The sequence below is a fragment of the Salvelinus namaycush genome, chromosome 6 (genome assembly GCF_016432855.1).
Source record: "Salvelinus namaycush isolate Seneca chromosome 6, SaNama_1.0, whole genome shotgun sequence".
NCBI lineage: Eukaryota > Metazoa > Chordata > Actinopteri > Salmoniformes > Salmonidae > Salvelinus > Salvelinus namaycush.
This window is the reverse complement of record NC_052312.1, coordinates 32,626,862-32,644,389: the sequence shown is the minus strand read 5'-3', so window position 1 is coordinate 32,644,389 and position 17,528 is coordinate 32,626,862. Positions and strand designations below refer to the sequence as shown.

The 17,528-nt window shown below is 45.4% G+C and overlaps 1 protein-coding gene across 1 annotated transcript in view; it reads left to right on the top strand.

The window, feature by feature from the left end:
• Positions 1-17,528, top strand: part of LOC120049073 (dedicator of cytokinesis protein 4-like) — a 110,049-nt gene that overhangs the window by 41,025 nt on the left and 51,496 nt on the right. Inside the window, exons 13-17 of the mRNA XM_038995322.1 lie at positions 3,899-4,024; positions 9,508-9,632; positions 10,250-10,412; positions 12,002-12,108; positions 16,406-16,559. Coding sequence (XP_038851250.1) covers positions 3,899-4,024; positions 9,508-9,632; positions 10,250-10,412; positions 12,002-12,108; positions 16,406-16,559 — 675 coding nt within the window. The remainder of the gene's footprint in view (positions 1-3,898; positions 4,025-9,507; positions 9,633-10,249; positions 10,413-12,001; positions 12,109-16,405; positions 16,560-17,528) is intronic.

Sequence of the window (17,528 nt, the reverse complement as noted above, 5' to 3'; positions counted from 1 at the left end):
GTCTAGCCCCGGGGTTCCGCTAACTCCTCCCACATTCCACTGAAAAGGCAGAGCGCGAAATTCAAAAAATATTTTTTTGAAATATTTAACTTTCACACATTAACAAGTCCAATACAGCAAATGAAAGATAAACATCTTGTGAATCCAGTCAACATGTCCAATTTTTAAAATGTTTTACAGCGAAAACACCACGTATATTTATGTTAGCTCACCACCAAATACAAAAAAGCACAGACATTTTTCACAGCACAGGTAGCTTGCACATAACCAACCAAACTAACCAAGAAACAACTTCATCAGATGACAGTCTTATAACATGTTATACAATAAATCTATGTTTTGTTCGAAAAATGTGCATATTTGAGGTATAAATCAGTTTTACATTGCAGCTACCATCACAGCTACCATCAGAAATAGCACCGAAGCAGCCAGAGTAATTATAGAGACCAACGTGAAATACCTAAATACTCATCATAAAATATTTCTGAAAAATGCATGGTGTACAGCAAATGAAAGACAAACATCTTGTGAATCCAGCCAATATTTCAGATTTTTTAAGTGTTTTACAGCGCAAACACAATATAGCATTATATTAGCTTACTACAATAGCCTACCACACAACCGCATTCATTCATTCAAGGCACGTTAGCGATAGCAATAGGCACGTTAGCGATAGCGAATAAACCAGCAAAATATATTAATTTTTTCACTAACCTTCATAAACTTCATCAGATGACAGTCCTATAACATCATATTACACAATACATATATGGTTTGTTCGAAAATGTGCATATTTAGAGCTGAAATCCGTGGTTATACATTGTGAAAACTTAGCATCTTTTTCCCAGAATGTCCGGATATATTTCTGACACTCACCTATTCTGACCAAATAACTATTCATAAACTTTACTAAAAAATACATGTTGTATAGGAAATGATAGATACACTAGTTCTTAATGCAATCGCCGTGTTAGAATTCTAAAAATAACTTCATTACGACATGCAGCTTAAGTTACAGCGAGAGAGCGCCCAAAATCTGGGCGCAAACTAAAAGTAAACATGTTCGACAGATATATGAAATAACATCATAAATGGGTCCTACTTTTGATGATCTTCCATCAGAATGTTGTACAAGGGGTCCTTTGTCCAGAACAATCGTTGTTTGGTTTTAGAATGGCATTTTTCCCTCTCGAATGAGCAAGCAAAACTAGCCAAGTGGCGCTAAGCTCTCCTTCGTCACCAAACGCAAAGAACGCAACATGCCTAAACTCCCGAAAAAATTTCAATAATCGGATAAAACTATATTGAAAAAACATACTTTACGATAATATTATCACATTTATCAAATAAAATCAAAGCCGGAGATATTAGGCGTCTATAGCGAATGCTTTTCAGAAGCCAATACTGATGACCTTTATGCGCTTCCTGAACAAAGGAATTCGGGGGTCATGTGATTCCAAGCTCTCTCTTTTGACCATAGAAATACCTAGAAACCCCATTTCACCTCTCACAGCCTATTGACATCTAGTGGAAGGCGTATGAAGTGCATGTATAGTCATAAATTTCAAGCAAAATGATAGGGAGGCCCTGGAACAGAGCCTCGATTTCAGATTTTTCACTTTCTGACAGGAAGTTTGCTGCAAAATGAGTTCTGTTTTACTCACAGATATAATTCAAACGGTTTTAGAAACTTGAGAGTGTTTTCTATCCAATAGTAATAATAATATGCATATTGTACGAGCAAGAATAGAGTACGAGGCCGTTTAAATTGGGCACGATTTTTCCCCAAAGTGAAAATAGCGCCCTCTATCTTCAACAGGTTTTAAGCTCCGGCGCTTTCCATCGAATACCTTCCAGATTGTATCATCGATCACACTCAGTGCTGGATCAAGCTTCCCCTTTCCTGTTTCACAGCCGCTGAAAAAAAAATGAAACGGGGACAGTTCTAACTACATTACAGTAAAGCCGTGTGTGTTTCATCTGAATGATGACGAATGCAATATGGATTGATACAGCAGTTGCTGATTAATTATGTCAAGCCAGTGCTGTTTGGCTCATTGAGGAGCGAGGGCACATTCATGAATTATGATTCGGCATAAAACGTTGACATAATCACAGTGTATGGAGTAGTTCCATGGAACCCCTGCATGTGAAAACCTTTTTTAGTAACAGCATGTTATGCATAAAAGCAGATTAGTCATCCCGAAGAGGTAAAGTGTTGATTTCTACAGAACAAACCCCATTACATTTCACTTGGATTTACTTGACTGAGAACACTTGTTTCCCCGCTAATTCGGTGTATTTAAAGCCATCCACCATTCCGACTGTACGGTATGTATCCGCTTCATTTCAATATCAACTCCAGCCCCTTACGCGTTCTGCTGTATTGCAGCAGGCGACTAAACGGCTGCACTAAAAGACAAGCAGTTGAGCCTCTCAGCCCTGTAGCCAGGTGACTGCGCGCGTCTGCTCTCTTCTCCACAGGCCCTTATAAATCATTGATGCGGGAGACGGTGGAATAACTTGCATAATTAAAGGCCTTAAATTCATTGGTCTGGTTGTCGGGGGAACAATTAAAATGAGCGGTGGTGTGCTGCGTAGCGGGGCTCGCTGTGTAGAGCTTCCAACTACCAACCAAAACCAGCCATGGAGAAATATTAGCTAGCTGCTAGCCAATTAACAGGGAGAGACGAATGGAGACAATATGAGAAAATATGAAGCAGAGGAACGTGGGAAATGATATTGGTTTGAATAAACATAGAGAGAGGATGAGAGGGAGTGAGAAGAGAGAGAAAGAATAAGCAGGAATAGAGAGACGGAGAGAGAGAGAGGGTACGGAGTCAGCAAAGGTGACAGAGAATGAGGCTCCGCAACGGACAGAAGCAACACAAGGCTGTGTGTTGTTGTTGTTGAACAGCGGAAATGTTCCACCCTGTTGCTCCCTGTGCTCCTTGTGTTAAGTTGGTGAAATGCCAGTGAGGAAGACAGAGGGGAGAGAGTGTCAAAGCGGTGCCAGGCAGGCTGGCAGCCCTGAATACTCTTGTGTGTTACTGTGTAGAATAGTAATGAAGCAGGGGTTTGCCTAATTGTGGCCCTGGAGTGGCTGTGAGGCTGTGCTGTGCCATGGGCTTCATCCACATGAAAGGGAGGGCAAGGCGGACATGCCCCAAGCACTGTGGAATCTCCCCCCAAACTTAATGGGTTTCTTGTCTTTGATTATTGATCAAGCCTTGACTGTGCCATGTTAAAACATAACGTTACTGTGGAAGGATTTCAGTGTTGTTACAAGACTGCTGCCTCTGTATTCCTGTGGTTTGAGCTGTGACAGGCGAATCTGTTCGAGGAATGTGTGTGCGTGCATCTATATGTGTGTGTGTGTGTGGATATTGTAGTTTGGGGGAATTAAACCCTTGCCATCTTGGGCCACAAAGTTCTGTAGCTTCTCCTTTTAGCAGGCCGGCGAAATATGTACCCGTTTCTAAATTCAAGAATATAGTGACCTGAAACATTTCAGAATGACAGGATCAATGGTCTGGTTGACCAAAAGACTTTTTCACTTCCTTGAAAACCGGAGCAATATCTAACATGGCATCAAGGAGATATGGAACGGTATGAAAATGAAAAAATACTGAAAATAGAAGCAGGGGTTTTATTCCATGGCCACAGTCTGCAATTTTACATTTATTGGGTGTTTTCCAATATATTAGATGGAGATGACACCGATGCTGTCTGTTTATTATTTCTTATAGCATACCGTAGTCTGACTCATGGTGTGTGTGTGTGTGTGTGTGTGTGTGTGTGTGTGCACGCGCACGTGAGTCACATCTTACTACATGTCAAGTATTCAAGATGCGTCACTTTACTTCTAAACATTTGTGTGGGCTTCTTCTGTTCCCAGGCCTGGCTGTATCTCTCCAGTTGCTGCACGGGGACATTGAACAGCTGAGGAGAGAGTACATGGTGTTGTTCACCAGAGGAGTGTCCATCACCAAGAAACTGGGCTTCTCTGACATCATCATGCCAGGTAAGAAACCACCCACGCAGCTAACCTCTTCTTTGGTCAAAACATAGCGACGTCTGTACTGCACTGGTTTTGCAGGTAAATCTACACGCATGGCCAATGTACACCACCGGGTTCACGGAAATGGATCGTTACCACAGACAGTGAGTCACGTGGCCTGCTATATTAAGTAGGCAGACAGGCATCGAGGCATTCAGTTACTGATCGATTGAACGTTAGAATGGGCAAAACAAGTGACCTAAGCTGCTTTGAGCGTTGTATGGTCGTCGGTGCAAGGCCCGCCAAATCCAGTATCTCAGAAACGGCCGCCCTCCTGGTGTCACGCCCTGATCTTAGAGATCCTTTTAATTCTCTATTTGGTAGGTCAGGGTGTGACTAGGGTGGGAAATCTATGTTTATATTTCTTTGTTGGCCGAGTATGGTTCCCAATCAGAGGCAGCTGTCTATCGTTGTCTCTGATTGGGGATCATACTTAGGCAGTCCTTTTTCCCACCTTCAGTTGTGGGATCTTGTCTTTTTGTGTTGCAGGTGTTGCACTCCTAGCTTTACGTTCGTTGAGTTGTTTATTGTTTTTTGGTGGAACATTTAATATTAAAGAAAATGTACGCCTACCACGCTGCACCTTGGTCTTCATTTAACGACGGACGTAACACCTGGGCTTTTCACGCACAACGGTGTCTAAGGTTTACAGAGAATGGTGCGACAAACTAAAAACAGTCAGCGGCAGTCCTGTGGGCATAAGCAGCTTGTTGATGAGAGAGGTCGAAGGAGAATGGTAAGAATCGTGCAAACTAACAGGAGGGCCACAAACCGACAAATAACGGCACAGTACAACAGTGGTGTGCAGAACGGCATCTCTGAACTTATCCTGGAAAAAGGTTAGGTCCCTTGATAACAATTGAGCAACAATTGAATGCCAGGCAAAGTGGGGTTTGTTCTGGAAGAACAGGGGGGTTCAACCCGGTACTAGATGACCTAATAAACTGTCCGGTGAGTGTGTATTGGCATGAATGACTGTACATAGTAAAGTGTACAGTAAAACTTACTTGCAAAACAAACATAAAATAAAAAAATCCATGTGAATGTCCATTCACATAAAGAGAAACACAAAAAGAGGAACCGATTGCTGTGTGTCCCCTAGTGTTTTGCCTTATACAGCAGCTCAAGATTTATATTCACGCTCTTTGTCAGAGTCTGCTCCCACTTTCACCGTGCCCCTGGGCTAGGGATTTTAGTGTGTGTACGCTCCTGTAGGCAAAGGATTATAGTCAAGCTGCGCTGCTCTCTCTGTCAGCCTCTCCAGGCTCTGTGTGTGTGTGTGTGTGTGTGTGTGTGTGTGTGTGTGTGTGTGTGTGTGTGTGTGTGTGTGTGTGTGTGTGTGTGTGTGTGTGTGTGTGTGTGTGTGTGTGTGTGTGTGTGTGTGTGTGTGTGTGTGTGTGTGAGAGAGAGAGAGTCGATCTCTCTGGGTTGAGTTGAACCCTAGAAGCCATTAGATAGAGATGTGGAGAGCTATTTTTGCGCACACACACACACACGCACACACACACACACACACACACACACACACACACACACACACACACACACACACACACACACACACACACACACACACACACACACACACAGGGGCTGGAAGAAGACGACTTCCTCTCGTTTCTAGTCTAACTATTCTCTGAAGTGGATACGGACCTGTCTTCTCTCGTGCAGATGTTGCCTTGCTACATTGTGCTACTTCTCCAATAACCCTATTTATAAAACGTGTACCACTACTTCTCGGCTATTTCCGTCCCGAGACTGCCCTTCAAAGGCCGCCTTGAGCGTATACATGTGTCCTTTCCTGTAATTATTCTCTAGGCGGTGAAGTTAGACAGACCTCCTCAGGAGGCTGTTTTCATACGAGGCAGCTACGAGCTACTCTTGAATGTGTGTGTGTGTGTGTGTGTGTGTGTGTGTGTGTGTGTGTGTGTGTGTGTGTGTGTGTGTGTGTGTGTGTGTGTGTGTGTGTGTGTGTGTGTGTGTGTGTGTGTGTGTACACATATCTCAGTACAGGTTGAACACGTCACTGGCTCAGGTAGTTCAGTTGTGTACAGCAACAAAATACTAACACATCCCACCAGCTCAGAATGTAAGTGGGGGGGTGTAATTCTCCTTATCTCACAAAGTAAGTGAAGAGCGTCTGGTTTAACTGTCACACCTTGTGGCCCGGGGTACCGGGTGATGAGGTAATAGAATAGCACAGGAATGTGTTATCACTAGATGACTGTGTGTGTAGCATCCATGTCACCCGTCTGAGTCATACTGCAGGAAGCACCTGCCGTCTTGAATGCCATAGTCGCTTAGCCGTACTGTGACCATACATCCATTCTACTTCCAGAGCCCCACACACACCTGAAAGTGCAGGCGCAAGTGAAAACCAAGCACATTGATTTATTTGTAATATTTTACATGTTATTGTCAGCTATATGAAGTATGCAGTGAGGGTGCCGCTATACGCCTTTTGCCAGCCTTTGGGATGTTGATGTGCCCTGTGCCAACCCTGTCACTTCCATGTCTGTCACTGGGGTGAAGAGGTCACCCTAGCCTTGCTGACAGTGTGATGTGTCGATGCCTTCTCTTTGCTGATAAACAGACTTTTCTCCTTAACTTATTTAACTCTAACATGTATGTGTATATCATAAATGTAAATGACCACTGAACAGCAGGAAAAAAAATTGCAGGTTGGGCTGACGTGCAATTATACTAACATCCATGTACTTAATCCCTGAGTGACGAGGAGGATTATTTAAGATACTGTTTGAAGAGGTATGGTCTCAGATGTATTCGGAAGATGGGCAGGGTCTGGGCTGAGGGGGAGCTGCCATCCCGTGGGGTGGGAGGTCCAAGAGACCTGAGGTGGCAGACCGGAGTGTACTGCTTTGATGTCTGCAGAGAATGACAAGGTGTTGTCCAGAGTCACGCCAAGGTTCTTTGCACGCTGGGAGGACGACGCTCTGGAGTTGTCAACCGTGATAGAGAGGTCTTTGAGCGGGCAGGCCTTCCCCGGGAGGAAGAGCAGCTCCGTCTTGTTGAGGTTGAGCTTGATATGACGGAGCCGAGTGACTTGGTGTATAGAGAAAAGAGGGCCGAGCCCTGGGGTCCACCAGTAGTGAGAGTACAGAATGCAGACACAGATCCTCTACACGTCACCTGGTAGGAGCGGCCTGCCAGGTAGGATGCAATCCAAGAGTGTGCAGTGCCTGAAGCGCCCAGCCCTCAGAGGGTGGAGAGGAGGATCTCACGGTGTCAAAGGCAGTGGATAGATCTAGGAGGATGAGAGAGAGTCAGCTTTGGCAGTGTGGAGAGCCTCCGTGACACAGAGAAGAGCAGTCTCGGCTGAGTGACCCGTCTTGAAGCATGACTGGTTAGGATCAAGAAGATAGTTTTGAGCGAGAACTAGAAAGTTGATCAGAGACGGCACGCTCAAGTGTTTTGGAAAGAAAACATAAAAAGGGTTACAGGTCTATAGTTTTTGACGTCAGATGAGTTGAGTGTTTGAGGGGAGCAACTCGGGCCATTTTGATGTCAGAGGGGACGCAGCCAGTGGTCAGGGATAAGTTGATGAGGGAAGTGAGGAATGGAAGAATGTTTCAAGAGTTGTTTTGGAGAAGGGAGGAGGGGTTGAGTGGGCTGGTTGTCGGGTGGCCAGACCTCACTAGTCGCAGGATATCATCTGGAGAGAAAGAGTTCAAGGCATATGGTAGTTGTGTGAGTGAGACAGGCAGACTTTATAGGCTGAGTGAATGAGTAGGGGATCTAGTCAACCTTTAGTCTGCAGAGAGGGAGGAGGATTATTATTTTATTTAACTAGGCAAGTCAGTTAAGAACAAATTCTTATTTACAATGACAGCCTAGGAACAGTGGGTTAACTGCCTTGTTCCGGGGCAGAATGACAGATTTTTACCTTGTCAGCTCAGGGATTTGATCTAGCAACCTTTCGGTTACTGGCTCAACGCTCTAACCACTAGGCTACCTGCTGATTAAGGAGAGAGGAGAAGGTAGAAAGGAGTTTCCTAGAGTTAGAGGCAGAATCTTGACATTTTAAAGTGGCTTTAGCCACGTACAGAGGAATACATAGGAAGAGAAGGTAGATAGGAGTGAAAGGATGATAGGTCCTCCGGAAGTTTAGTTTTCCTCATTTTTGGCTCAGCTGCCCACAGCCCTGTTCTGTAAGCTCGCAATGAGTCACTCAGCCACAGAGAAGGAGGGGAGGGCCGACACGGCCTGGAGGAAAGGGGACAGTGCGAGTCATGGGATGCAGAAAGGGAGGAGATTAGGGTCGAAGAGGCATAATCAGGAGACAGGAGGGAGAGGGATTTAGCAGATGGGAGAGAGAACATAGGATAGAAGACGAGAGGAGAGAGAAGTGAGAGAGCGAGCGACGATTGTGACAGAGCATGAGCATCTGGGTAGGGGCTGAGCGGTTAGGGTTAGAGGAAATGGATACGGAAAAGGAAGCAAAGTAGTGATCAGAGACCTGTAGAGGGGTTGCAGTGAGATTAGTACGCAAACAGCCTCTAGTAAAGATGAGGTCAAGCATATTGCCTGCCTTGTGAGTTGGAGGGGATTGAGAAAGGGTGAGGTGAAAAGAGGCAAGGATGGGAAAGAAATGAATCGATGGCAGACGTTGGGAGGTTGAAGTTGCCAAGTACGAAGAGCGGTGAGCCATCATCAGGAAATGAGCTCATCTGGATGTCAATCTCATTGAGGGGTGGGGAGCGTCTGTAAAGTCTACAGGGAGAGGTCCCGAACAGGTATAGAAAACGCACACATAGTTGACAAAGCTACAAAAGAGTACCAAGTTGATTCGTCAGGTAAACAACTAGGTAAGATACTCAAGTGAGAGAGTGGTGTGGAGCCTTCCTCGAACAACTCGGCGATGGTAAGCCGCTGCTAAGAAGCCAGGGGAGACTGAAGAATTAACAATACTTGCTAATTGTCTAGCAGAGGTGGAGAATACACCTCCCTGTACTAATTGCTGATTGGCTAGGAGAGGTGAAACCACTCCCCCTCCAATACAGCCACTGATTGCCAAAACAAGTGACAAATTGCCCTGCCATTGCTCTGCCCCTTGATCCTGGTTGATGTGTCAACAACTATCTGCAAATGATGAGCAGTCAGCAGTTCACACACCAAGTAGACCACTGGGAAGACGGGCCCCACTTAAAGTAGATGGCCCTAGCTAGCATAAAAACAGTACAAGAACACAACAGACAAAGACAAAAAAAAAGTATACTTCTCACTCCTGGAAATATCAGGAATCCTCTAGCTATAGAACGAAGCAAATGACTCATGTTTTTATACATTCAAATATAATCAGTCAAAGAGGAGATGAGTATGCCTGTTATTTCCACCGATAAAAAGAACGGAACATCGGTTAGGTTCACCGATACACAGAGTGTTCTTTCCTTCTTGTTGTTTGACCCACTCTGTTCGCCCTCCTGCAGGAGAGATGAGGAATGACCTTTACGTGACGCTGGAGAAAGGAGAGTTTGAGAAAGGAGGGAAGAGCGTTGCCAGGAACGTGGAGATCACGGTCTATGTGCTGGACATCGAAGGCCAGGTCATGAAGGTAAGATCATCCATTCCTTATGGTTTTTCATATTACAGGCATGGTTGCGCTTTCAATTCTCGTAGTTGCATTGTTGTGACCTGGTTCAATCAGACTGAACGAGGCAAACGTTGTCTAATGTTGAAGGCCTATATGGGTACATCTGGTGTGCACTGGTTGTATGATTTATCTATCTGCCTCAGCTAGATGTGAGATGAGGATGGGTTTTGACACATGGTGTTGGTCATTGGTAGGGTACTAGTTTTCTCTGTAAAACACTGTGGTTTCCTGATCAGACAGGATGCTGCAGCCGTATGCAGAAAATAGATTTGATTCTGCTGCTGCTAGAGCTCACCTCTGCATGCAACCCTGTCACTCACTCAGCCAGAGCGAGAGACTGAGTTTGCTGTGCGTCACAGGTCCAGTAAACAGTGTGTGTGTCCTGCAATCTCCCTCCTCCTCTCTCCATCTCTTGCTTTCATCTCCACTACCTATTAACGCCGCTCTCTCCCCACTCTCTCCTCTCTCCTCTGCCCTCTCTTATCTACCCTCCCTCCCTCCCTCCCTCCCTCCCTCCCTCCCTCCCTCCCCCCTCTTTACCACCCTTCCTATCTACCTCTCTCCTCTCTCTCCTCCAGAGTTATGTAGCGGCTGGTTCAGGGGAGCCTGGTGGGGATGAGTACCACTCCTTTGTGCTCTACCACAACAACAGTCCCCGCTGGGCTGAGCAGATCAAACTACCCATCCCTGTGGACATGTTCAGGGGCGCGCACGTCCGCTTTGAGTTCAGACACTGCTCCAGTAAGACACAACTCCACCACTACTCTGGGATAATGTATTGTGTGTGTGTGTGTGTGGGGGGGGTAAGAGCGATGCGTGTGTGCGTGTGTGTGCGGACTCCAATATTACTATATACATGTTCTGTATTATGAGACTAATAACAAGCCAGTCATGACTCCTCTTATGTGTGATTTGGGGATAGCAGACTCTCTCACACTAAGTGTTGATGTGCTCTGTGGCTCTGTCGAGGTTGGAGGCCTATACAGTTGATATTGGGTTATTACTACTGACATTGGGAATGTAGCCAGAGGGGACTCTATCTCTCTAAAGGAACTTTTCATTTGGGCAGCACAGCCAGTGGTATTATGGTTGTGGTGTGTTTGCTGTTTACTAGGTGCTCTTTCAGCCCACTATCGAGGCTAGCCTGCCAAGAGAACAGATGACATACGCAACTGAAGCACAAGTCCCAAAAAACATTACAACACACAACAACTTTACCCACACCGCCGCCACCTACCGTATCTCACACACACGTCTAATGCTAATATCTTACATTTGGTGGCGGCTCCGGTGATTGCCATTTTCGAGGTTCTACTTTGTTTCTATGGTAACATCTGTTGAGACTGTGGGGCCAGTGTTGCCAACTATTTTTCAGTGAGAACCGCTATTTGCTCCTTGATTTGTCGCTAGAAGATGCTAGATGATGTTTTGCCGTTGCCGCGACGATGTCACAGCACCAATTTACCTTGCAGCGGCACAGCTACAGTCCCTGATGTAGTGTTTGCGCCCCCTCTCCCACCTGTGCTTCTCTGCCTGTGTGGAGGGGTCTGAAAACCCGATAAAATATAGCGCTAAATTAGCAACACTGTGTGGGGCAGAAGCCGTAAGGTCAGACGTCACAGTTGGGTCAGAGGTCAGGGGAGAGATTTAAAGAGATCTGTGGGCGTATTTAGATTGAAGAGAGTTGCAGCAGAGGCACCACGATGTGATTTCAATTGACATAATATGTACGTCAACTTTTCAATTGACATTAGCGTCGGACAGTCATGATATTGTAAGCTTATGAAGTATGCAGGGACGGTGCCACTGTACAGTACAGTGTGACTCAGCTATTCGCCTTTTGCTAGCCTTTGGGCCGTTGTTGTTGCCGAGAGAGAGTTCGGGGGCTTGGCAACAGACATTCTTGCGCTGCAGCTTAAAATTGCAAAAAGGGTCTGTGTCTCAGAATCTCCTCATAACCCTCCAGGCCTGTAGTTGAGCGAGTCTCAGTATGTCACCGTCTCCCACAACACTGAGGAACAATTCTCATGTGATGTCCACTCCCTGCTCTGACACTCGTAGGTGTTGTTTTTAAACCCGCTACCTTAATAAAGGCACCCTTTTCCATCGTCCTCCAACGCTCTACACATAGCGATAGAGCTTTCAGGTTGGATGGATGCATAACACAGGAGACTGCTGAGGGGAGGATGTGGTCTCCTCCCCAATTAAGGTGCCACCAGCCACATGTGATGCGTACGTCTTGCACTCGATAGCGTAGCTGTCTGATCGTAGAGTAGCAGGGATAGTGTGTTTCCAGGATAGTGACGTTGGATGTGTGCGGTGTTCCACAGCCAAAGACAAAGGGGAGAAGAAGCTGTTTGGCTACTCCTTCGTTCATCTGATGCAGGAGGACGGACGGACACTGCCGGACGGCACCCACGAGCTCATCATTCATAAGGTACTGGAGTCCTACGGTACACACACATACACGCACGCACGCACACGCGCACGCACTCACACGCACACAAACAATAATTTCTCACCTGTCCACCATGATAGTCGTCACTTAGGTAGGCATTTCACATTAGTGGCAGATGAGTCAATCCGTACTGTTTCATGTAAAGCTCTTTGAGACCTTGAGAGAAAGAAAGCGCTGTAATAACGCAGTCCCATTACCGTGATTGATTGTGGCTGCTTGGCTCCGGAGCGGCTAGGTGGCTAGGTGAGTCAGATGCTTCAGCAATGAGTAGGCTAGCAGGATGATGAGTAATATCTGTTTATGTAATGTCCACTAACCATGAGACATGGGCAGAGCTGTGTGTGTGTGTGTGTGTGTGTGTGTGTGTGTGTGTGTGTGTGTGTGTGTGTGTGTGTGTGTGTGTGTGTGTGTGTGTGTGTGTGTGTGTGTGTGTGTGTGTGTGTGTGTGTGTGGCAGTCTATGGCTGTGGCTGTGGGTGTTTTCTGTCCTTACACATGCCCAAATACACACGCGCGCACACACGCACGCACGCACGCACGCACGCACGCACGCACACACACACACACACACACACACACACACACACACACACACACACACACACACACACACACACACACACACACACACACACACACACACACACACACACACACACAGCTCTGCCCATGTCTCATGTCTTACTTTTCCAGCTTATACTCTGTCATAAACAGGCGCTTGCCATCCCAGCTTGTTTTCATTACTACCCCAGTAAGCTCTCCACTTAACCCATGGCCTGTCCAAAGCAAACAGCATTTAAACCAACCCTCAGGCATAGCCAATTAAACACAGCTCTGCGTTATGGGGCCTGTTGCCTGTTTTGGGGTGTAGCTCTGGGTAATTTTAGGTTGAGATCGACAGGGCTAAGGAGCATAAGCTGCAGAGACAGAGATGACAGAGCACACAATAGTTCGCTGCAGGCTAGCAAGGAGCTGTTCTGCGAGACTAGTTAGCACTGAGGCTGTGGGTTAAGAGAGCAACAGGAATGGGTACAGAGCACTGTAGGTGGTCTGTTAGTGTTATAAAAAGAAAGGCATGGTAAGAGAGGTTGTGCACAGGTTGTGGATAGAATGAGACACAGGCAGGTGTAAAGAGGTTTTGGCCTGAAAGAGAGACAGTATAATCCAAGGTACTGTAGAGAGACAGACAGGTTATAGGTTGTCTAGACCAGTGGTTCCCAAACTTTTTATAGTCCCGTACCCCTTCAATTATTCAACCTCCAGCTGCGTACCCCCTCTAGGTTAGGGTCATCGCACGCTCAAATGTTGTTTTTTGCCATCATTGTAAGCCTGCCACACACACACTATATGATATATTTATTAAACATAAGAATGAGTATTTATTAAATAAAGAGCAAAATTATTGATTATTATTATATTATTATTTGTGCCCTGGTCCTATAAGAGCTCTTTGTCACAACCCGGCTCGTGGGAAGTGACAAAGAGCTCTTATAGGACCAGGGCACAAATAATAATATAATAATAATCAATAAGTTTGCTCTTTATTTAACCATCTTACATATAAAACCTTATTTGTTCATTGAAAATTGTGAATAACTCACCACAGGTTAATGAGAAGGGTGTGCTTGAAAGGATGTGCATAACTCTGCAATGTTGGGTTGTAGTTGAGAGAGTCTTAAATCATTTTCCATACACAGTCTGTGCCTGTATTTCGTTTTCATGCTAGTGAGGGCCGAGAATCCACTCAAATCAAATCAAAATCAAATCAAATTTTATTGGTCACATACACATGGTGAGCAGATGTTAATTCGAGTGTAGCGAAATGCTTGTGCTTCTAGTTCCGACCGTGCAGTAATATCTAACAAGTAATCTAACAATTTCACAACAACTACCTTATACACACAAGTGTAAAGGAATGAATAAAAATATGTACATATATATATATGGATGAGCGATGGCCGTGCGGCATAGGCAAGATGTAGTAGATGGTATAGAGTACAGTATATACATATGAGATGAGTAATGTAGGGTATGTAAACATTATATAAAGTGGCATTGTTTAAGTGACTAGTGATACATTTATAACATCCAAATGTTAATTATAATAGTGGCTAGAGATTGAGTCTGTATGTTGGCAGAAGCCACTCAATGTTAGTGATGGCTGTTTAACAGTCTGATGGCCTTGAGGAAGAAGCTGTTTTTCAGTCTCTCGGTCCTACCTTTGATGCACCTGTACTGACCTCGCCTTCTGGATGATAGCGGGGTGAACAGGCAGTGGCTCGGGTGGTTGTTGTCCTTGATGATCTTTTTGGCCTTCCTGTGACATCGGGTGGTGCAGGGTGTCCTGGAGGGCAGGTAGTTTGCCCCTGGTGATGCGTTGTGCAGACTTCACTACCCTCTGGAGAGCCTTACGGTTGTGGGCGGAGCAGTTGCCATACCAGGCGGTGATACAGCCCGACAGGATGCTCTCGGTTGTGCATCTGTAAAAGTTTGTGAGTGTTTTTGGTGACAAGCCAAATTTCTTCAGCCTCCTGAGGTTGAAGAGGCACTGTTGCACCTTCTTCACCACGCTGTCTGTGTGGGTGGACCATTTCAGTTTGTCCGTGATGTGTACGCCAAGGAACTTAAAACTTTCCACCTTCTCCACTACTGTCCCGTCGATGTGGATAGGGGGCTGCTCCCTCTGCTGTTTCCTGAAGTCCACAATCATCTCCTTTGTTTTGTTGACATTGAGTGTGAGGTTATTTTCCTGACACCACACTCCGTGGGCCCTCACCTCCTCCCTGTAGGCCGTCTCGTCGTTGTTGGTAATCAAGCCTACCACTGTAGTGTCGTCTGCAAACTTGATGATTGAGTTGGAGGCATGCATGGCCACACAGTCATGGGTGAACAAGGAGTACAGGAGAGGGCTGAGAACACACCCTTGTGGGGCCCCAGTGTTGAGGATCTGGCGGCGGCTCGTCAGAAAGTTCAGGACCCAGTTGCACATGGCGGGGTCGAAACCCAGGGTCTCGAGCTTAATGATGAGTTTGGAGGGTACTATGGGATTTAATAGTCACCGTGGGTACCACATCACCGATGCACTTGCTAATAAACTCGCTCACCGAATCAGCGTATATATCAATGTTATTGTCCGATGCTATCCGGGAAACATATCCCAGTCCACGTGATCGAAGCAATCTTGAAGCGTGGAATCAGATTGGTCGGACCAGCGTTGAACAGACCTGAGCACGGACCTGAGCACGGTCGGCATTGATCATTTTCATCTTAGTTAGACAGACAGACAGACAGACAGACAGACAGACAGACAGACAGACAGACAGACAGACAGACAGACAGACAGGGAGATCACAGAGGAGTCGAGACAGTGGGAGAACCATTATGCAATCAAGTAGCCTATCCCTCCTTGTGGTTCTGGGCTTTGCTCTCTGCTGCCCTTTCCTAGTCCTGCTCACCACCTCATTAAGAAGACTCCCACTGCTAATAGGTCATTCCCCCTCACACAGGAGAAACAGAGAGATTAAAAACAAAAAAACCTTGGCCTGGCTTCAGATGCAGTCTGTAGTCTAACCTGTCTGCAAACAAAAAGGGATAGTCTATAGGTGGACCGTTTTGCACAGTTTTAGCTGCCTTGAAATGTGTGTAAAGTGCTATAATTCACAATAAATACAGCTGCTTTTGTAGCCTTTGAAGTGCTTACTCTTGTCTCACCTTTTGAGACAGCCTTCTCTGTAGGGTTTTAAGGGAATTGCATTTGACGCCTCTTAAGAATCTTCAGGACAAAAGTCAGGACAAAAGCTGGAAGAAATTGGCATGGCCTAGTTCCTCATCTCCAAAATAGGGAAGAGGAATTCAGCACTAACCACGTGTAAGCATCAGAGTGGGACCTACCTGAACTGTTATTCAGAACATATTTAAATACTAGCTTCAAAATGCTTTCCAATCTGTGCTGATACATTAGAAAGCATGGCTAAAATAATTGACAGTTAGAGATTTGGAAAATGCGCAGTGCTTACTTTATAGGGTCCCCAGCCCTTTCCAATGTTTAATTGAAACAAAGATACTGTTGTAGTTTGAATGATGATGAAGATAATAATACATGAAATTCCCCAAACTGCATTTTCCTAGCAGTATGGAAACAGTATATTGTAGTGTATCAAACTCCTTAATGTTTGAGAATGCAGTTAAGTAACGAACCAAATACCATAATACTGTAGCCTTTTTCTCCAGTCTCCTGTAGTGGCACTAACCCAGTACTGTATCTCTGCTCCTTTCAGTGTGAGGAAAATGCTAACCTCCAGGACTCTAGCCGTTACCTCAAGCTGCCCTTCTCCAAAGCCAATCTGCCCGGCAACAACCAGGCTGTGAAAGGCACCAAGGAATCCTTTTGGATCACCTCCTTCCTCTGCTCCACTAAACTCACACAGAATGGTAAGGGTGGAAGTCAAAGTATTAGAGCTTGCATCTGCACGGTAGACTTACACCCAAACCAGTAGACCGACACCTTTCCTACACCACAGGTAGGCCTGCTCCAACTTTCTATGGATCTATTATCCAGCGACAGATCACTTACTAGTGTAAAGTGTAATCCTTCAGTCTGGATAGTGGATAATCGGTCTGTTTCTGACTCGTCCGGAGTCGTTGTCTTGTCTTGTCTTGAATATTACTGTTAGTATTGCTGAATTCTCAAACAGTCTACCACTCAGTGTAAATATTCAGAAATGTAAGCTGAACAAAGTGATTTGAGGCATTGTGCAAGGAATATATCTAGTTTATTGTCTGGGGAAATACAGGTACTTCCTCACATCCAGAAATACAGGTACTTCCTCACATCCAGAAATACAGGTTCTTCTTCACATCCAGAAATACAGGTACTTCCTCACATCCAGAAATACAGGTACTTCCTCACATCCAGAAATACACGTACTTCCTCACATCCAGAAATACAGGTACTTCTTCACATCCAGAAATACAGGTACTTCCTCACATCCAGAAATACAGGTACTTCCTCACATCCAGAAATACAGGTACTTCCTCACATACAGAAATACAGGTACTTCCTCACATCCAGAAATACAGGTACTTCCTCACATCCAGAAATACAGGTACTTCCTCACATACAGAAATACAGGTACTTCCTCACATACAGAAATACAGGTACTTCCTCACATCCAGAAATACAGGTACTTCCTCACATCCAGAAATACAGGTACTTCCTCACATCCAGAAATACAGGTACTTCCTCACATACAGAAATACAGGTACTTCCTCACATACAGAAATACAGGTTCTTCCTCACATACAGAAATACAGGTACTTCCTCACATACAGACTGGCACATTGCAGACACCTTCAGAAGTGCAGTTGAAGACAGACGGAGTCCTTTATTCTTTAACCTCG